The sequence below is a fragment of the Triturus cristatus genome, chromosome 4_2 (genome assembly GCF_964204655.1).
Source record: "Triturus cristatus chromosome 4_2, aTriCri1.1, whole genome shotgun sequence".
NCBI lineage: Eukaryota > Metazoa > Chordata > Amphibia > Caudata > Salamandridae > Triturus > Triturus cristatus.
This window is the reverse complement of record NC_140586.1, coordinates 48,985,858-49,008,166: the sequence shown is the minus strand read 5'-3', so window position 1 is coordinate 49,008,166 and position 22,309 is coordinate 48,985,858. Positions and strand designations below refer to the sequence as shown.

The 22,309-nt window shown below is 48.8% G+C and overlaps 1 protein-coding gene across 7 annotated transcripts in view; it reads left to right on the top strand.

Annotated features, from left to right (window-relative positions):
* KMT2D (lysine methyltransferase 2D) overlaps positions 1-22,309 on the top strand; it is a 1,389,531-nt gene that overhangs the window by 812,290 nt on the left and 554,932 nt on the right. For 6 of the 7 annotated variants that reach the window (XM_085600422.1, XM_085600421.1, XM_085600420.1 and 3 more), the window contains 3 exons: positions 6,158-6,231; positions 10,349-10,399; positions 10,667-12,502. In XM_085600422.1, the coding sequence (XP_085456548.1) occupies positions 6,158-6,231; positions 10,349-10,399; positions 10,667-12,502 (1,961 nt within the window). The remainder of the gene's footprint in view (positions 1-6,157; positions 6,232-10,348; positions 10,400-10,666; positions 12,503-22,309) is intronic. The other variant, XM_085600418.1, reaches the window with a different exon arrangement.

Below are 22,309 nucleotides of genomic sequence, written 5' to 3'. Positions count from 1 at the left end.
CTCCCTGACCAGTTCAAGGAAGGCGCAGAAATGCTCATCAGAGAAGGACAGCTACTAACGAACGCTTCCATCAAATGCGCACTAGATGCTGCAGACACGGCTGCCAGAGCCATAAACACAAGCGTCATGCTGCGACGACATGCCTGGCTACGGATCTCAGGATTCAAGCCTGAGGTACAAAACAATATACTGAACCAGCCCGTCAACCCCGACTATTTATTCGGGCCAGAGGTTGACACCACCCTCGAAAAGATAAAAAAGGACACGGACACTGCAAAGTCCATGGGCGCCCTACAAACTCAATCTTTTCGGAGCGGCTCCTTTCGTCGCCCCGGAAACAAGGGAGCAGGTAGAGGACAGGGGTCACAACAAACATATAACAAAGGCAATACACAGACCACCTATGATAAAAACACCCGAGGTGGATATCGTGGCTCCAGCACAAAGGGCAGAGGACGCGGCTACGGCAACACCAGGTCCTCCCCCAAGAACAAGCAGTGGCGCCCTCACCCTTCCTCCCGACCACATAACACCTGTCGGGGGAAGGCTACAAAGGTTCCTGTCCACGTGGAATTCCATCACCACGGACAGGTGGGTCAAAGATATTGTAAAATACGGTTACTGTCTGGAGTTAACCTCCACTCCACCCACAATACCACCAAGAAGCCGTCCTATGTCCTCAGAGCACTTAACGCTCTTACAGCAAGAAGTGCAAAGTATGCTTCTAAAAGGCGCTATAGAGGTCGTACCCATCCACGAGCAGGGTGCGGGAGTGTACTCCCTCTACTTCTTAATTCCAAAAAAGGACGGGTCGCTCAGACCTATATTAGACCTGAGACCCCTGAACCAGTACATTCTTTCAGAGCACTTTCACATGCTCACTCTACAGCAAGTCCTTCCGCTTCTCAAGCAGGGAGACTTCCTAGCCACACTAGACCTCAAGGATGCGTACTTTCACATACCCATCCACCCCTCACACAAAAAATACCTCAGGTTCACTGTTCAGGGGCAGCACTATCAGTTCAAAGTCCTTCCCTTCGGCGTGACAACAGCGCCCAGGGTTTTCACGAAGTGCCTAGCTACGTTGGCAGCACATCTACGGAGGCAGCATATACACGTCTACCCCTACCTAGACGACTGGCTCGTTCAAGCGAAGTCAGCCCAGCAATGTGCAAGCCACATGTCCCGCACCATTCACCTTCTTCACAGTCTGGGATTCTCACTAAATTATCCAAAGTCCCATCTCCAGCCCGCACACGTACAACAGTACCTAGGTGCGACTATAGACACTCTGGCGGCCACAGCTCAGCCAAATTTAGTGAGGATCAACAGCATACAACTGCTGATCTCCAAGTTCAAACCCAATCACTCACTTCCAGCGCGAGTGTTTATGCAGTTGATAGGCATGATGGCCTCCTGCATCTTCATAGTCCCGCACGCGAGATTACATATGCGCCCACTTCAGGAGTGCCTAGCACGTCAGTGGAATCAGGCTCAAGGACAGTTAAAGGACCTAGTGTTGGTGAGCGGTCGGGCATACAACTCTCTGCATTGGTGTAATCCACAAAACCTTTGCAAGGGCCGACCATTCCAAGAGCCTGTCCCACAGATAGTACTGACAGCGGACGCGTCTCTCCAGGGATGGGGAGCTCATGTACTCCACTACACAGTGCAAGGACTATGGACAACACAACAAAAGAAGTTGCACATCAACCTTCTGGAATTGATGGCAATCTTCCTAGCCATGAAGGCATTCAAAGTACATCTATGCAACAAGGTCGTGTTGATCCGGACGGACAACATGACCGCAATGTACTACATACAGAAACAGGGAGGAACACACTCTCCACAGTTGTCTCATCTGGCTCAGAGCATGTGGAAGTGGGCCATTCAAAGGAACATGTTCCTCATGGCGGAACACCTCCCTGGCAAGGACAACCAGATGGCGGATCTGCTCAGCAGACACAGCCACCAGATGCACGAGTGGGAGTTACATCCATCAGTACTCCAACCGTACTTCCAGCAGTGGGGTCATCCGGAGATAGACCTATTCGCGACAAGCGAAAACGCAAAATGCCAAAGCTTCGCCGCCAGATTCCCACATCCGCAGTCGCAGGGCAATGCGATATGGATGAACTGGTCCGGCAAATTTGCGTACGCTTTTCCCCCAGCGCCATTGATACCGCTAGTGGCCCGCAAACTCCGACAACACTCCCTGACACTCGTCCTAGTTGCTCCCACGTGGGCACGACAGCCGTGGTACACCACCTTCCTCGAACTTTCCGTGGTGCCGCATCAAAGGCTGCGGATCAAACCCGCGCATTTGACGCAGAACCATGGAGAGGTTCAGCACCCAGATCCGCAACAGCTGAATCTGGCGATCTGGCTCCTGAAGTCCTAGAGTTTGGCTATCTCAACCTGCCACCTGACTGTATGGACATCATCAAGGAGGCCAGGAGACCCACTACTAGAGCTTGCTATGCAGCCAAATGGAAAAGGTTCGTCATTTATTGCGGTAATAATGACATCAACCCGCTGGACGCATCCACCCAAAACATCATCTGTTATCTCTTACACCTATATCGATGCAATCTGGCGTACACCTCTATACGTGTCCACTTGACCGCAATCTCAGCCTATCTGCAAACCAGGCAGCACCTCTCTCTATTCAGAGTGCCTGCCATCAAAGCATTCTTGGAAGGACTCAAACGAGTCATTCCACCAAGCCACCCACCGGCTCCAATGTGGAACCTCAACTTGGTCCTCACACGCCTGATGGGTCCACCCTTTGAACCTCTACACTCATGCGAGATTCAATTCCTTACCTGGAAAGTGGCCTTCCTTGTAGCGATCACTTCCCTAAGAAGAGTTAGTGAACTCCAGGCACTAACCGTTCAAGAGCCATTTATACAGGTTCACACCAACAGGGTCGTACTACGTACCAACCCCAAATTCATGCCCAAAGTAATATCGCAGTTCCACATGAATCAGACTATTGAACTGCCAGTTTTCTTCCAAAACCCACAAACTGTTGCAGAAAGGGCACTACATACACTAGATGTACGGAGGGCCCTCATGTACTACATCGATAGGACTAAACCCTTCAGGAAGACAAAACAACTGTTCGTTGCCTTTGCCCCACACCACAAATGTAACGCCATCTCCAAAGCAGGGATAGCCAGATGGATAGTTAAGTGTATTCAAATCTGTTATCAAAAAACAAAACGCACATTAACTATTCCACCACGAGCCCACTCAACACGTAAGTTGGGGGCTTCCATGGCCTTCCTAGGAAATATTCCCCTGCATGATATATGCAGAGCAGCCACATGGTCCACTACACACACATTTACAAAACACTATTGCGTAGATGTGCAGTCAAAACAGCAGGCAGCTGTAGGACAGGCTGTTCTCAAAACACTTTTTCAGACCGCTGCAGCTGGCACGGGTAGCCGCCGCCAATAGAGGGCACTGCTATGTATTCTATGCACAGATATGAATTCAGCAGCCCACATGCCTCGAACTGAATATGCTACTTACCAGTATGCATCTGTTCTTGGCATGTAGGGCTGCTGACATTCATATCGCCCTCCCTCCTCCCCGGCGCCTGTCGCAGCTGCAGCTCTAAGAATTACTGCAAGCATGGTCATCACTTTCTGTATCTACTCCATCACTGCCACAATGGCGAAAAACAATCTGAGGATGGAGAGGATGCCCATGCGCACTGTAGTCCAGGGGAGGAGTCACCTATCCAAGGATACTTCGAAGACTCTTCCAGGACAACAACGTGCAAACATCCGGACCCAACACTAGGCGGCGATCTATGCACAGATATGAATGTCAGCAGCCCTACATGCCAAGAACAGATGCATACTGGTAAGTAGCATATTCAATCTGGTAGAGACGATTCTAGCCACAGATTGCTTCACGACCCGCCCTTCTTCACTGTTCTGCGAGGACCCTCTGCTTGTGTTTCTGCAGTCTCCTCCTTCAGGGTGGCTTGTTTTCTGCGGCTGTCCTTTTCGTTTTCTTCTGGTCAGGCATCCCTTTAGCTAGTTTCTCTCCAGTCTAAGAGCCTACTTTGGCTCTTTTCTCTCCGTTAGAGTTCCTGATCCCCTTGCGGTCTTCTTTGTTGGGGATTCTTTTGCCTGTCCTTTGGTCTCCTACTCCTTTCAGGAGTTATGGCCATCCTTGGAAGTGTGGTCTGGGGATGGATTGCTGTTGCTCCTCTGTTCCGGGCTTGTGGCCCTTCACTCTTTGGTTGTGGTTCCAGACCCTCTCTCCTTTTGTCACGGCGCTTTCACATGCTTATGCCTCCAGGATGGCTCTCGCCTTGGCTTGCACGGTGGTTCCACGGAGTGGTGCTTTGCGCTTTTCTTGCTATGGCTTTGCAGCTCTGGCCTTATGGTGCTTTAGTGCCACCTGGTGCTATCACCTTGGCTTGCACAGTTGTTCCTCAGAGTGGTGTTCTGCTCTATTCCTGCTCTGGCTTTGCTGTTGTAGCCTTTTGGTGCCAACTGGTGCTGTTCCTCACCTTTTGTTTCTCTCTATTTTGTTTCTCTGGTTTTTTCGCACACTGTTCCCATGCTCTTCTCAGTTTTGTTGTGATGGCTCCTCGTTGTGGCGTGGAAAAGTTATCCGAAGCAAACTGACATCAGCGCCGGGGTGGGGCTTATGTTACCTCGCTGACGTCACGCCCGCGGAAGACGTCAGGGCAGAATCGCGTGGTACCGCCCCCCCGGCGAGCAGAGATGCTGGGCAAGAAAGTTTTCCGGGTCCAGTCTCACGCCTGGGGATAATTCTACGTTAAGGAATCTGCGGCTAGAATCTGCTCTACCAGATACATTGTTACCGAAGGTAAGTAACTTGTACAACTGACCTAACTGTCACCCCTGAGGCATGATGGGAAGCTGGGGGTCATGGCTGCCTTAAAGGCATGGTGCCAGTTTTTGTGTGCAAATGCTTTCATTTTCTATGCTATTGGTTTACAATGCAGCCTGTAGGCTAACAATGTCAGCTTTTTTTGCAGTTTTTCATGAGGTTTACTCATTAAAAAAGAGTTCAAGTAGTACTTGCCCTCCTGTGTGTTATACAACGTTATGTGTTTGCAAAAGCATTATATTTATTATTGCATTGTTTAGCCTCCTAGATGGGGGCTGCATTGGTATGAGAAAAAATGATATATGTGTATATATATATAGCGCTGTATATATGTTTTTCATATATATAATTTTTATTATTTCTGGAGTCCCCGCACATAGGCGGGAATATTCAGTGCTTATGACTTTGTGGATACCCCTGGAAGAGAACTAGGATTACAGGTAAGTAACTTCTCCCTCCCTTCCCCCCCCCCACCCACAAGAGAGGAATATTAAATTCTAGACAGCATCCTAATTTTCTTTAAAAAAAATCCTAAGTTATCTTACTACCACTGACTGGGCATAATGAGATTCTTGTGAAGTATTCTTCCTTATGGAAGAGTGTTAGCTGCTAAAGATTGATTCTATATGTCCCTCTTCCTATGTGTCCCTGGTTATACAAAGATTTGCGAAAGTTTATTCATGTCACAACATTTTTCTAGTGCCTTTTATGTAGAATTAGCTGCTTTGTACAGAAAATAAAAATAATTTGGCAAAAATAACCCATGGATAGCCCATCAAAATATTTTATTTTAAAACTTTTTTCTGAAGAGAAATATTCAAGATATAAGTTTTTTAAGAAAATGCCTTAAGATCCTGCTTATGTTATGTACTATTTAGTGTTTGACTTTAATGGCAAGTTCCCTGAAGGAGAAACCGGGTTATAGGTAACCAACTATCATCTTGTGCTGCCTCCTTCACAGCGCTTTTAAGCAAGTACAGCCCCACACATTGTCAAACACTGCATCATTACAACCACCACCATAACTGGTAAAGGATTGCTTGTAATAAATGTAGCCCGTACCAGTTGGGTGCACTTGTAGGTGATAAGACAGTATTGTATTGGGTTCATAACACAGATAATTGTGCATGGATGACTCAAATCCTTTAAAGTGATAACCTTATGCATTTCCAATGCTTCCAGAGGTGCTGACCGTTTTCAACCAGTTCTAAAGGACAGGCAGTGAGGACTGAAATAAAGTACATGAGTTGCCATTAAGGATTTTTTTGTTTTCTAGATTGGTCCAACCGGTGTAAGCAAATTATGAAGCTTTGGAGGAAAGTCCCTGCCCCTGACAAAGCTCCATACCTGGTAAGTTGTGTATTATGCTATGCTGGAATCTTTGCTTATTCATCTCAAGTCTGCTTGTTACATCTCTGGTCTTGGAGCCTTTGAAGTGGTGGTAAGTGTGCACCATAGCCCTCCAATACCACTGTGCTTCATACCCTCCTCTCCGCTTTTCAACTGCCATGTGTCTCTGAACCACGTAGATGTTACACTTTTGTGCTCAATCTCTCATCTCGGAGATTCCTTGGAGTATTGATGTGTCCATGGAACATCCCGTATGCGCCTCTGGCAGCACTGGTACATGCCCTGATTGTTTTTATTGTTCCACACAGCTTGTCAGTGAAACGAAGCAGAGTTTGTCGTGTTGATTGAGTGGATTCCATTGGAATATATGATGTTACCCCGCATGTCAACACCACGCATACCATCACAACACATTTGTAACAACGCAAGTGCTGTTACAATGCGTTTCAATCACAATGCATACTTTCACAATGAATATGCCTTTACCACGCATGCCATTACAACGCAAAGGCATTCGTGGTAAAGGCATATACTCTGCAAAAGTGGTTAAGGTAAGTATGTGTGTATGAAAGTATGGGTGTATATATATATATATATATGTGTGTGTGTGTGTATGTATATGTATATGTATATATATATTACCTACTGGCGGTCGCCAGTAGGTAGTTATAGTTAGGACCACGTTTCCATAGGAAAACCTCAACATTCTATTTTGAATAACTTTGGCGCCGGTCGACGAATCCTCGCGAATTTCTCAAAATAGGTGGGGCGCTACGCTCCGCTCCTACCCTGAAAGTCTCGGGGGGATCCGTCAAGCGGGGGCTGAGATAAAAGGGGGGTCCCAAAACGCGTTTTTCCCATGCATTTTTCCATAGGACCTTTAGAACGAGCTACAGCCCGAACGGCTGAACAGAATTACTCAAAATTTGGCAGAGAGGTAGTCCCTAGGTCAAGGAAGTGCCTTTTGTAGGTCTGGTGTAAATCTGTTCAGTATTTCCGGAGAAAATAGCATTTAAAAGCATATATATATATATATGCGCGCAGGGTGCGCGCACCGTGCGAGCACCCTAACGTGCGCGAGCGTAATTCTGATTGGTGGTTACATGTTAGTCAACGTTCGAATCGGTCGAAATCAGGAAGTGTCGGCCGCCATTTTGTTTGTTTTCAGTGCGAGAGTGAAAAAGGAAGGTGGCGAACGTGAAAAGGGGGCAGGGTAGAGAGTTCCTGACCCCCTAGCCTTTGTCAGGGGGTCCCTGAAGGACCCCGAAGGCAAAAAAAAAATTTTTTTTTTTTTTTAAAAATCGCGGGGGTGCGCGCACAGTGCGCGCACCCTGAAAAACACAAAAAAAAATTTTTTTTTTTGCAAAAAAAAAAAAATTATTCGCAGGGTGAAAACCAAAAAAAAAAATAATAATAATTTTTAATACGTAGTTTATTGCAAAATAAATATATAAAAAATAATACATAAATAAATTAGCATTTAAAAAAACGTACAAATTCACAGAAAAAACCATAGGTTTCACACACGTTATAGTTAGGAATTAGCATTTAAAAAACCTTGCTAATTCACTGAAAAAACCATAGGTTTCACACATGTTATAGTTAGCTGGACATTTTACTGATAAAAAACCAATGAAATTCCCCCGTTATAGTTACTGTAGGCAACTATAACTCACGCGACCGTAATCCTCTGCTGATGACATATGTGCCTTTATGAAAAAAAAATATTTGTAATATATGTATAGCTAAAATTTAATGGAAGAAGACATGGGCAAATAAGTGTCTAAATACAGTATTAGCATCAGCAGAGGATTGCGGTCGCGTGAGTTATAGTTGCCTACAGTAACTATAACGGGGGAATTTCATTGGTTTTTTATCAGTAAAATGTCCAGCTAACTATAACATGTGTGAAACCTATGGTTTTTTCAGTGAATATATATATATATATTTTTTTTTACAATTGCCCCTAAAATTACCCGCACCCCCAAACCCACCCTGAACCCTAAAAATACCCCTGCACCCCAAAACCCAAACAAGCCCTGAACCCTAAAATTACCCTTGTCACCTCAAAACCTAAACCCACCCTGAACCCTAAAAATACCCCTGCACCCCAAAACCCAAACCCTGAACCCTAAAATTACCCTGGTCAACCCAAACCCACCCTGAACCTTAAATAGCCCTGGTCATCCCAAAACCCAAACAAACCCTGAACCCTAAAATTACCCTGGTCACCCCAAAACCTAAACTCACTCTGAACCCTAAAAATACCCCTGCACCCTCAAACCCAAACAAACTGTGAACCCTAAAATTACCCTGGTCAACCAGAACCCACCCTGAACCCTAAACATACCCACGGTCATCCGAAAGCCCATAGCCCCAAAATTTCCTTGGCCACCCCTAAACCCACTCTGAAACCTAAAAATACTCCTGCACCCCGAACCCACCCTAAACTCTACAAATACCCCTGCACCCTAAAACACAAACCCAGCCTAAACTCTAAAAATACCCCTGCACCCCAAAACCCAATCAAACCCTGAACCCTAAAATTACCCTGGTCACCCCAAAACCCAAACCCCCTGAACCCTAAAAATTCTCCTGCATCCCAAACCACCCCAACCCTTAAATTACCCTGGGCACCCCAAAACGCAAACCCACCTTAAGCCCTAAATACCCCAGCACCCCAAACCACCCTAAACTACTCTGGGCACCCCAAAACCACCCTAAAATTACCCTGGGCACCTCAAAACCCAAACCCACCCTGAACCCTAAAAACATCTGTGCACCCCAAACCACCCTAAAATTACCCTGGGCACCCCAAAACTCAAACCCTGAACCCTAGGTCACCCCAAAACCCAAACTCACCCTAAAATTACCCTGGCCACCCCAAAACCCAAACCCACCTTAAACCCTAAAAATACCTCAGCACCCCAAAACCCACACTATGCGTTTAAATTACCTTGGGCAACCCAAATAAACCATGAACCCTAAAAATACCTGTGCACCCCCAAGCCACCCTAAACCCTTAAATTACCCTGGGCACCCCAAAACCACCCTAAAATTACCCTGGGCACCCAAAAACTCAAACCCTGAACCCTAGGTCACCCCAAAACCCAAACTCACCCTAAAATTACCCTGGCCCCCCCAAAACCCAAACCCACCTTAAACCCTAACAATACCTCAGCACCCCAAAACCCACACTATGCGTTTAAATTACCTTGGGCAACCCAAATAAACCCTGAACCCTAAAAATACCTGTGCATCCCCCAAGCCACCCTAAACCCTTAAATTACCCTGGGCACCCCAAAACCACCCTAAAATTACCCTGGGCACCCCAAAACCCAAACCCACCCTGAACCCTAAAATTACCCTGGGCATCCCAAAACCCCTGAACCCTAAAAATACTCCTGCATCCCAAACCACCCCAACCCTTAAATTACCCTGGGCACCCCAAAAGGCAAACCCACCTTAAGCCCTAAAAATACCCCAGCACCACAAACCACCCTAAACCCTTAAATTACTCTGGCCACCCCAAAACCACCCTAAAATTACCCTGGGCACCCCAAAACCCAAACCCACCCTGAACCCTAAAATTACCCTGGGAACCCCAAAACCCACTATACGTTAAAATTACCCTGGGCACCCCAATCCCACACTAAACCCTAAAATTAGCCTGGTTACCCCAAAACCCAAACCTACCCTAAAATTACCCCTGCACCCCAAACCTACCCTAAAATTACCCTGGGAACCCCAAAACCCAAAAGAACCTGAACCTTAAAATTAACCTTGGCTCCCCAAAACATATACCCCTACACCCCAAAACCCAAACCCTATACTTGCATGTAAAATACATATGCATTTATCATTCATGCCTTTACAGCAAAATTCCTTGTAAAAGCATGCAACGATAAATGCATATGCATTGTAATGCCTTGCGTTGTAATGGCATTGCGGAGCAATGGTAGTTGCGTTGTGTTGGAATGCGGGGTAATGGTAGTCGTTGTAATAATTTCGTTGTAATGGGTGTTAACCATTTCACTGTGTTTTCCTCTCTTCTGTTTAACTATCTAAACTGCATGTCTCTGCTTTTACTGTTTTACATTTCTCTCCCCCTTTGCAGCAAAAAGCCAAAGATAACCGGGCGGCTCAGCGCATAAACAAGGTACAGAAGGTATGTGTTTTTGATAGAGGGAGGGCTTATTGAAGATGACTGGAATACTGTTATTATATCACTCTGCAGAGTTGGTTTCTGTCTCTGGGAACCTTGTACCTGCACTCAGTCTCTGTAATTTGTATTTCAGCACTTTGCCCGCCTGTGTACTTTACAGTTATTAATCCTTGTGCTCTGTTCCTATATTAATCAGCACTGACACTGAACTATGCATTGTCTTGGTGAACCTTGGAGTCGCTGAATCACTGTTTTTTCTGGTTTGTGTAGCAGGCAGAAAGTCAAATCAGCAAGCAATCCAAAGTAGAAGGGATAAGGAAAGCAGAGAGGCCAACACTCCACCTGCGCATCCCTTCCCAGTCGGGCTCTCAAGGTTTCTTGCCTTCAACCCCAGAATCAAGAGGGAGCAGTTCTACAGGGCAGAGTGTCTTCTTCAACAGCAGCCCCATTACAACTCCAAACTCTGATGGATTCTTCAAGCCTTCGTCTGCCGGTACAACCGGTTCAGAGTCTCCTGGTGAGCCCTTCTTTAAGGTGCCCCCTCAGTCGCCAGCTCACGTGCCTTCGCATTGCCCCTTTGGAAATGGCTCTGCATATCCAATTGAGCCTCGCTGCCAGTCTTCCCTTGTCCAGAGCCCAACCTCTGTTGGCTTCCAGAACTTCACTCCGGTTGGACCCCAGCTTGTACAGACTACACGGCCCGTTGCTCAAACCATGGAATGCCATACAACTCCACCCGGGACACCGAGACACCAATCTGCAGCCATGGATGCATTTCTGAAACCCCGGTATTCAAGTGGATCCTTGGACAACCTGTCTGTGCCAGGAAGCCCCAATGGAAAGCCATCTCCTCTGGGGGAATGCGGGTCAAAATCATCTGAATCTTTAATGTCCCCTTCTCATTTTGGAGATCATAAAAAACAGTTTGATCTCACACTGATGCACATCAAGAAGGAGGACAATTGCTTGCACTCAAAACATGACATTACACAAGCCATGGTACTACAAGACACTTCTTCCAACACTCATATGTCTAACATGGAAATGAAGAACCCTGCTGATGTCTTCAAAGCCCCTCTTACACCCAGGGTCACTCAGGTAGAGCCACACAGTCCTGCTTCAAGCCACAGAAATCAGGACATTCATGGGCAAAGTCAGGGAGCCTCACCACAGCACCTTGTGGACATTTACAGGCAATCACCCTCTGTTCCTTACACAGATCCATATGCGCAGATGCCTCTCACCCCACGGCCCCAGGCTTCAGAGGCATGCTGTACACTTCCTCCTCGATCACTTCCTTCTGATCCGTACACTCGTGTGCCTGCCAGCCCACAACCTCAGTCCAATTCTCAGTCTCCTCTGACCCCACGCCCATTGTCCACTGAAACTTTCTGCCAGTCACCCATTGCCCCTCGTTTCCAGTCCCCAGATCCTTATTCTAGACCACCGTCTCGAGATCCATTTGCACCTATACATAAGCCCCCAAGACCTCAGATATTGGATCCTGGCTTTAAGGCAATGCAAGTGTCCCACCCTTCAGGTGGCAGCTTCCAGCAATCCTTACCCCCACAACTGTCTGCTGAATCTCATCCCAAAGTGCAGGTTAATCCTCATCAAGTTGGTTTTGCTCGTTCTCCAAGCGCAAGTGTTTTTTCCAGCCCTCAGGGGCAGTTATCTTTCACTTTTCCCCAAGGTGGCCCTGAGTCTGTAAAGACCTCTCCATCCCACCAACCGAACTACTCCCAATCTCACCATACTAGTACCCACTACACCCCACCGCTATCCATAGGCAAGACCCAAGTGACAAATTGTTCATCTCCTAGTTTCCATCAAACTGGAAGCCCACTCCCTGGAAGTGGTGGAGGTCCCGAGACCTATACACTCTCGCCCCTTCGACCCCCATCTGTCCTGCAGCAAGATGGACCCTACATGGCACACAACCCTGGTCAGCGTTCAGCCATCACTTCACCAGCAGACAAGCGGGACGATGTGCTGGTAAACTCCAATCCCATGGCAGCTCCAGCTCGTGAGGGGCCAGAACTACAAGTGAATCCAGACCCCACACTCTCCAACCTCAGCCAGACTGAGCTTGAGAAGCAGAGGCAGGTAAGAGTTGGAGATTGGTTTTACACTCAAATGTGGGCAGTTTGCTTTGTGTTCTGCACATTCTTCTCAGGTGGTACCTAATAAGTAGCAAAGATAGTCTTAGAGATTGAAAATATCAAGTTTCTGTAAAACGTATGATGAAATTGAATGAGTTTTGGCAACGTGCAGCACCCCCTAAAATACATACATGAAGGCGTTTAGTGACAAGTAACTTTAGGGAATGCTTCTGGTGGCTCATATCTGATAGACTTCTAGCCACAGATTCCTTACCTTTGAATTTCATTGATGTCAGACTGGATCTGGAAGATTTTTTGTGAGCATTATCCCTGCACGTCAGTAGGCGGCGTCATTCGGGCACCACATGCGTTGACTGAGCCGGAAGAGACGTCTGCGGCACCTATTTAGGCGCCACCTAGGCGCTCTGTTGTAGGTTCTTTTCTGTCTTCGCCAGCCAGTGCTGATCTGGAGAAGTACTACCTCTAAGTCGCCGTTTGACTGGATTATTTAATTGTTTTGAGTTTTTCGGGGTTTTTTCTCCTGGTGTGTATAGGATGCCACCTAGAAAGACAGAATTTAAGCCCTGCGGAGCCTGTCATTGGTTGATGTCTGTGAAGCACCTGCACCTTGTCTGCCTATGGTGTTTGGAGTGCGATCACAATCCGAACTCATGCTGTGATTGCTGCACCATGAATCCTACGGCCTTGCTGGAGCGATCCCTCAAGCTCATAGCAGCCTGGCATGCGACTCTATGAAAGTTGAGATCCTGGTAGAGAGGAAGGTCCCAAACGGAGTCTGAGGTCGTCCCCTCCCTCCAAGTCCTTGGTACACTTGGGTAAGTCAAGGCACAAGAAGTCATCAAAGTGGTAGCATCAGCATTTAAGGCCTGGCTCTGTGGTGGAGCCTAGGCTGACTCCAGGCATCCCAGATTTTCTGGGAGCCGGAGTGAACCCTGCCTATCAAAAATTTCTGTGAGGCCATGCGCCTCATATTTGGGTAACCTGAAACCTCTGGCGGACCTTCCGCCCTCTGGGTCAGAGGGGACCCCATCTGGTTTCATGCCGGCAGCCATGGACGACCCTCATGGATCCATTCTTGGATCTGGACCGGCACCGGTCGTACACACTCAACCTACCCCGACGCCGGTCCAAATACCGATGCTCCCAATTGCACCGGCCCCATTGTGATACCGGACTCCAATACGGAACCGGATGGGCGTCAGCCAGCGCAGACATTTGTGCCGACAGGAGCCTTGCCTCCTAGATTGTAACCTGATCCCTATTCCCTTGGGCTAGGACTCTGGGAAGAATGGGAGGGGGTGCTGGACCCTGGAGAATTCCAGCCATATGAGGTGGACCCTTGTATGGACTTGTGTGAGGAACTGGGCGAAGCCAGTGGACAGGATACCTCTCCAGATACTGATAGGCTTTTTCCCACCAACTGTGGCTATGGAAGAGAAAGCTTTGTACGCAATGGAGATGCATAGGGTGGCTGAGGTACTTGATCTTCAGTTGCCCTCTTTGGCATATAGGAAGCAGGCTCTGTATATACTATACCAAAATGAGGTATAGTGTGCACAGAGTGCAGTGGAACTCCAAAGGTAGGCAGAGGTAAAAGTAGATCGCACCTTACTCTCTATTTGGTGTAGTGTTGATGAGCAGTAAGGCTTTAACAGAGGTTAGTGCTAAGCATTTTTTGTACACTCTCGTGTAAGAAATTATATCACACACTCAAAGACTGAACTCAGACCAATTTGTTTGTATCAAAAATGATAGTTATTTTATTTCTAGAACTAAGCCAAGACTTTGCAAAATCTTATGCAGTGATTTACAGTTGAATTCAGGTTCAAATGCAGTTGGTTGAATTACAGTTAAGTCATCAGTTTGAAATTACTTTCCTGTTACTTTACAGATTACTGTGCCCTTTACTTTTCAGATTACTTTTTAAGTTACTTTTGCTAATCTGATAGACATCTAGCCGCTGATTCCTTAACTTAGAATATCTCCAGGCATCAGACTAGATCTGGATTTTTTTTTTGCAGCAGCACCTCTGCCCGTCGGGGGACGGCGCCAGATGACCCCGCCCTGACGTCGTCCACGTACGTGGCGTCAGCGAGGTCATATAAGTCCCTCCCGGCGCGCTGAGGTCAGTTTTCTTCTGAGAAACTTTTCCGAGGCACAATGCGGAGCCACCAACAAAAAACAGTGAAAGTATGGGAGTAGTGGGCGAGGAATGAAAATCCATGAATAAAGGAGGAGGGTGGTGCAAGACACCATCGTAAAAGACAGAATTAGACACTGCCCACATACAAGTGAAAAAGCTGCGAGAAAGAGCCCCGCAGGCTAAGCGAAGACCCTTCCCCAAGTGCAACAAGGGAAGAATATCTCAACAGGCAGAAATAGACTGTGATTACCATGTGGAACTGTGTCGTCCAGCAAGAACGGAGCACAGAGGGAACAGTCCACTGCAGGAAGGTATAAAAGACTGCCAATGCCCCTATAGTAATGGAGGTCTGAACAGAGGTCAGCAGATCCCCAAAGGACTACTGTAGAGGAGACCAGAACCCTGAGCCAATAGAGAAGGCGGGAGGGAGGGAAGGCAGCAGGAGAAGAAAAGAAAAATAAGATGAATCTCCTGGTGAAGGTGAAACAAAAGGCACCATTTTACAGGAAGAAACCCCTTGGAGAGAGTCAGCTGTATATGGGAATTCTCAAAGGGACGCAACAATGTGAGCACCCGTGAGAGCAAAAAATCAATGGTAACTGAAAGAGGCCAGTGGAGAACCCCACTTGGTAAGGTCATCGCAGAACGGGGAGGCTGGGTGGGCGTTAAGTAATCTGCGGCTAGACAACGTCTCTACCAGATGCATCGTTACCAAAGGTAAGTAACTCGTACATCTGATAGAGACATCTAGCCGCAGATTCCTTAACTTAGAATAGATACCACAGCCATACCCCATGGGGAAGGTGGGTCTGCGACAGAACAACAAAAAGCGCCAAGTACTTGAGCCGGCAACAGAGTGACGGACAATGGGGGAGGCTGTGGCGGAACAGCCAGACAGCAACCCAACTATCTCGGAAGAGCAAGAGATAACAGGATGCGGACATCCCCAAAAGTACCAGAATGGCGCTACACCATAGCTGTACAAGCATGAGAGGTAGAACCGGCACCAGCCATATACCAGAATAAAAGAAAGAGCGAGAGGAAAAAGGGCCACTCAGCTTAATGACGTACTGTGTGTACACCTACCAAAGGTTGAGAAGAAACATGAAGAGATGCAACCAGAGCCTACCAGGCTAGTTCACGGAAGTAAGGCCGGAGAGGCTACAGCCAAGAACCAAAGGTCAAGAGGTAGAACTTGGCAATGCTTTTAGAAGCGCAGGCGCAAACAAGAAATACGCCAAGTGCACACCCAGTCCCAAAGGGGGGACAGGGGCGAACAGTAACAATCTGAAGCACGCTGATGCGGGCCACCACTGAAACATGCACAGAGCAAACAGCCACAGATACCACAAGGCGGCGTAGCTAAAATAAGCATAAGACTGCCCGACCAGGCAGCTTGAAGACTAAGGTGAGAACCAACACAAGAAATACAGATATGCAGGGTGTAGACCTAGGATGACTGACATCAGAAGAGCCGTCCCGCATGCCCAGCTGATATAATATAGGGTGATACCTAATGAAGGAGGCACATCCGAAGGAAGGGGTAGCAGAGGCACCAAAGTACGAAGGCATAGAAACGGAGGAAGAATCTCAGAATTCTAGACCACACCCTCCGACTGGAAGAAAAGTAACCCTTGTCCAGAAAGAGCGATAACATTCAGTACCTGTGCAAAAACTGGGGAACCACCCCAGTAAGTGGAACGCAAAAAGGGGCCTAATTGTCAATCCGCATGTATCACTAAAAAGCTCCCTGACACATGGAGACATTGGACCAGACCTCACAACCTGAAGAGAGGTGAAGACGTAGGATGAAGAGTACCCATGGAACTTGTTTATACATAATATAAATATATATAGCAAAGACAGGTAAACGGGCCACGACTATGCAACATGGTTGCACAGGAGCACACCTAGTGCATTAATGGCAGACGGTAGCCACATTTAAAGCGTGATAAACACCCTGAAAACCTCCCAAGGAAGAGAATGAGGCAAATAAGCAAGATGACCCATGACGTATAGAAGAGGCGCCAAGAGACATATGAGCACCGTACAAAGCCAGATAAGACCTATAGAGCTCAAGGGATCTCTTAGACCCAGTTGACATAAAGCAGAGCTATATAATAGCATACAAGTACCCCACACGGAGTAAGCACACCCCAACACGGGGAACACCTCTTAGGGCAAACCACAGTCAGAGGACCAGACACAACAATCTGTGGAACGCTGCCACAGTAGGCTAACTGCCAGCTCAAAACGCATAGTGCATCCAAAGGATGCTAAATAAAAGGTTAACAACCCCCGACCATGCGAAAAGAAGACCTGAGGCTTACTGCCAGCCTAAAACACAACTCATCTAAAGGATGCTCAATGAAGAGGTACCACCCCAGAACAAACGCCTGAGGAATACAGACCTAAGGGGGGAGGGTGAAAGCCCGCAAGGAGGCGCTGAATAGCCGATTCGGCGTGAGCATCAAACAACAAAACCCCATCAATGGGTAAATCAACAAGTCGCTCCCGGATATTCTCCTGGAAGACGCTATCCCGCAACCAAGCATGGCGCCGCAAGGCAACTGAACCAGCCATAGCCCGGCCTAAGGAATCAGCAGTAGCCAAGGACGAGCAGATCGTAAACTCAGCAAGGTCACGGCCATCCCGGAGACGATGGAGGTCAACACGAGCGCCTTCAGTGGTGGCGGAGAGCTGAGACTCTGCAGAGTCCCACAGGGCAGAGGTAGCCAGAGCCAGGACACACTGTATTTAGTGACTGTAGGGCAGCACTAGTGAAGGCAAAGATGTTCCGACCCCATGACTCAAGCCATCTAGACTCCCGGGAGGGAGGAAGCATTAGCCAGGGCAAGGAAGTGAAGGCATTTTGCAAAACAAACCCCTGCACGTCAGGATGCACAAATAAGCAAACTGGACCATGTGGAGCAGGACGGTGGTGGTGCAAGACAGAACGAGCCACCGGCTCACCGGAAGCCAGCTGAACCCAGGTACCCAAAAGGGCATCATAAAGAGATTCTTCAAAGGGCAGAAGCGGCTCCACATTCTCTGACCCACGGTGAAGGACATCAAGTAGAGGGTCCACAGACCAGGGTGCTGTAGGGGGTTGAATGTTCAAAATCCGAGTGGCCAAGGATACTACTCTCAGAAAAGCCGCTCCAGCAGCCTTGGTAGCCCACCGTGGAGGGGACAGCAGCTCATATGTAGGTGAGGGCTGTAAGCTAACCCTCCCAAGACACTGAGGGTGCGACCAATGCCCAACTGAGGGGAGCCCCATTGACAAATGCGGGTCCTGACGGGGCTCTTGAGGAGGCGAGGAGCCTGCCGGGTCCGGGGACTCTTGAGGAGGCGGGGACCCTGCTGGGTCCACATATTCGAAGGGGGGGGGCACAGGCAAGAATAGATCCAGCGTCGCCGGGCGTGAGGGCCACGCCAAACTCTCTCCAGACGCTCCCGGAGAAGAGTCAACAACCCGGTGTCAATGCGGCGCCAAAGCGACTTTAGCCGGCGCCGATCGAGCCCCGTCCAGTGCCGACTCTACTCCGTCCGGCGTCGAGTCGGCCCCATCCGGCGCTGAATCCACGACAAGCTTACCTTCCGAAGAAGTAGATGGCGCCGGAGCCGGGGATGCCAGCCTCTGGCACCGCACCGGCGCCAACTCAGCCTCAACCATAACAGGCTCCGACTCTGAAGAAAGAAGCGGAGGCGGAGCCCGTGAGGCGAGTTTATGGCACCGGAACGGCGCCGACCCCAGCTCCAGACAGGCAGCCGCCTGCCCGGAATGCCGAGGTGTGCTCGAAGGCTTTGAACACCAGCAACCACCTGCGACGCCACAGGGAGCCCCACAGGACTATGCGGCACGGCAGGGGTGCTATGGGTCGTAGAGGGAGACCCAGCCGGACCGCACCCTGACACCATATGGATCGTAGAGGGGGACCCAGCTGGGCTGTGCCCTGACGACACCACATCTCAGACGTCCCTGGAGGGCAAGGGATCATTTAGTGCAGGGGGCGAACCCACGGGCGAGTCTGTCGGGGACCCCGCATGTAGCAGAGGCCCCGAGGACACCCCAGGGATGGAAGAGAACCCAAGGGAGGCATGCAGGCCACGGCATAGGCCTCCATCTGGGTCCAAGTCGCACCCAGATAGGACGCATAAAGGGGAGACGACTGTCGGGGGTGCACGTCCGGAATGTTCCAGGCATCAGTGCCTCCGACAACAGATGAAAGAGAGGTTGAGGATCTCGGCGACATGTGCTGCGACGTACCAATAAGTGGCGAACAACGGCCCCGGGACCCAGAGGGCGATCGGCGGAATTGGTAAGTAGAGGGGCCTGCCGGCGTGAGGCCGGGTGACGAGACAACTCCGACTGAGACAGCTGTGCCGAAAGAAGCTTCATCCGGCAATCCCGCCGGGACTTCGGCTTGAGGTGTTGGCAGGCGTCGCAGTCCGTGGAGTCGTGGTGCTCGCCCAGACAACACATACGATAAGATGTGGGTCCGTCGCGGACATTTGCTGCGAACAGGAAGTACAAGTTTTAAAACCCGAAGGCATCGCACACTGTTCCAGACATGAAGCGTAGAAAAAGGGCCTGAAAACAGGCCAGAGGAATCGCTTACTCCGGATCCGCGTTGTCACGCGAAAAAGAAGGAAACTGACGTCAGCGCGCCGGGAGGGACTTGTATGACCTCGCTGACGTCACATACGTGACTTCAGCGACACAACAGCTGCGGCTAGACAACGTCTCTACCAGATACATCGTTACTGAAGGTAAGTAACTCGTACATCAGTTTGATATGCCTTGATATCACACACAGACATTTCCTAGACAAAAGGTAAGTAACTCACTGTACAATTGCAGTTTTTTAATGTTTCATTGTGAGAAAGTGGCTCTGTATATACTGTTCCCAAATAGGTACAGTGTGTACAGATTCCACAGTCCCCAGAGGTTTGGCAGAGGCTTAAGTTAGATATAACCTTACTCTCTAAAGTGGTAGCTTGGTCGAGCAGTAAGGCAGTATCAGAGGACAGTGTAAAGCATTTGTTGTACACACTCAGTCAGCAAAGGGTCTCACACACACGCAATAACTGAACTCTAGGCCAATGGTTAATATAAAAAATGTGTGTGTTTTATTTTAGAACCAACAATAGGTATTAAAATATACTTTCTCAGAATGAGATGCTTTAGTTAAATACTGTTGCAATATGCAATTGACTTTTGTAACTAGTAGTTACAGGTTGTTGCAATAGGCAACACAATTTCAAACACTTTAATACATTGAGCTCAATGGAAGTTTTAAGTTATTTATAATAGATTACTTTCAGGATTACTTTTCTAACTCCAGGACTAGATCCTAGATTCAGTCCTGGGACAGTTCTTGGAAACAAGTGAGTTAAGTCAACTTAATTACTGTTGTGATTTTTAGGCAATATTTTGCTATTTTAAAAGTTGACACTTAGAAGAAATTTCATAGAAAGACAGTCATTGATTCTCTATGGGAGAAAATTCAAGTTACAGGTATGGTATGTTCTCGTTACTTTTGTAATCCTGTACTGGGCTCCTAGGCTCAGTACTGGCACCTCAATCTAAAACAGGTAAGCAATTACGTTTTCAGAGTTGGTACGATTTTTAAAGAATATTTGTAGTTTGCAAGAATCGACAGAAGAAATTTCACAGAAAAACAGTCAATGATTTCCTATGGGTGAAAATTGGGTTCATGGTAAGTACGGTTGTGAGTACTTTTCAGGGTCAGTGCTGGGCACCAAGATCCAGCACTGGGATCTCTCCTAGTAGCAGGTGAGTATTTTCGTTTTCATTACTCGGTTGATTTTAGGTGAATATTTTAAGTTTTAGAAACTCCACACTTAAAAGAAATTTCAGAAGAAACCAGTCAATGTTATCCTATGGAGGAAAATTGGGTTATCAGCTTTTGGGTAAGTACTCGACTGGCAGAGTTAAGGTTCTGGGCACAGACTCCGGGGTCTCCCAGGGTCAGGTAAGTACAATTGTTACACCCTCAGCGGCACAGGGGTAGCCGGGTGCAGAGGAAGTTAGGCCCAATGTTATCCTATGGGAGGCAGGGGTGCCTTGGTTGGTGGCTGCTGACTAGCAGGCCACGCGGCTGTGGGAGCTGGGCTCCTGGTCACTTGCTCAGGGCAAATGGGGAAGTAGATAGGAGTAGAGGTTACACTGCCAGGGCCACTCGGGCGGCTGGGTGCAGGGTGCTTTTGAGCCTTCGGGCGCTCAATGGATTTCAATGGGAAAGCTCCTGGATGAACAAAGGCTGCAAGCTCGGGGACTAAGATTCTTCAGGTGCCACCACCACTTCGAGAGGTAAGTCAGGTAGTTGGAGGATAGGTAGGTACCCAGGAGTTGGGCCAAGGGGGCCGCAGGGCGCCGGGTGCAGGGGTGCCTTTTGGTGTTGGGAAATCTTACCCTCTGTTGTTCGCGGTTGGGTGGGTACCTGGTTCTGAGGCTGCAAGCGTCGTCGGGAGCATGGAGGTGAGTCCTTGGGTGCCAGATTCGGGGTCACAGTCGCCGGGTGGACGTCCTCGGGGTCTTGGTTCACTCAGGCACAGGCCAGGCATAGGCCAGGCTTGGCGGGTGCAGAGTGTGCAGGGTTCGCGGTTCTGGGCTGATGCCAGGGGTTAAAAGCTGGTTTTGAGCAGAGCCACTGCTCATGGGAGTCCCAGGTGCTCAGAGTCAAAAGGTAGCCAGGTCCTCCGGGGTTTGTGAGGTTGCTGGCCACAAGAGGTGCCGGGATGTAGCAGGAGCAGGTTCGAAAGGGTCGACAGGCCGGTAGGGCTGGGGCCAAAGCAGTTGGTGTCTTCCTCTTCTTAGCAGCTGCACGGCAGGTCTTCTTTTTTCTTGTTCTTCTTTGTTTTTCTAAATCTGGAATCTAAGGAAGGAAGGTTCAGGGTGCCCCTAAATACTAGATTTAGGGGCAGTTGGTTACAGTTGGGTAAAGGGCAGGGACCAATGGGTCCCTGCCCTGGGGTGGGTACACCCCCTATCCTGCCACTCTCCTGTGGGAGCGGGGCAGTAGCCTAGTCCTGATTGGGAAGGGCCTCCCATCTAAAAGATGGCGAGTCTCCGGAGATGTGCTTCACCTTGCCTCCCCCACCTGAGGGGTTGGGTTGGCAGGCTGGCACATCCCCTGTCCTTATTTGGGGTTTCCGGCCAGTCTTCCCGCCAGAGTGGGGGTTAGAACCGGTGGGGCCAGTTTGCTGGGTACAGCAAGTGGCCTGGGGAAGCTCAGAGACGGCATGCCTTTGAAGCTTCCCCCTGTCCATCCTGGGGGAGGAGACCTAGCACCTCGCCCAGGATGAGCGAGGGCTTTCCTACCCAGGGATCCAGCAACATGTCTGCTGTGTGGCAGCCTCCCCGACCAGACGTGGATTGTAGGTTAGGTTTCAGGGGTCATCTCTAAGATGCCCTCTGTAGAGCTTTGTACATTAAATCCCACACTGGCATCAGTGCGGGTTTAATGTGCTGAGAAGTTTGATACCAAACTTCTCAGTCTTCAGTGTTGCCATTATGGTGCTGTGGAGTTCAAGTTTGACGAGCTCCCGGCACCATATACTCTTAAATGGCAGCACTGCACTTACAGTGCCCAGGAATGGACCTGGGTACTGTAGGGGCAC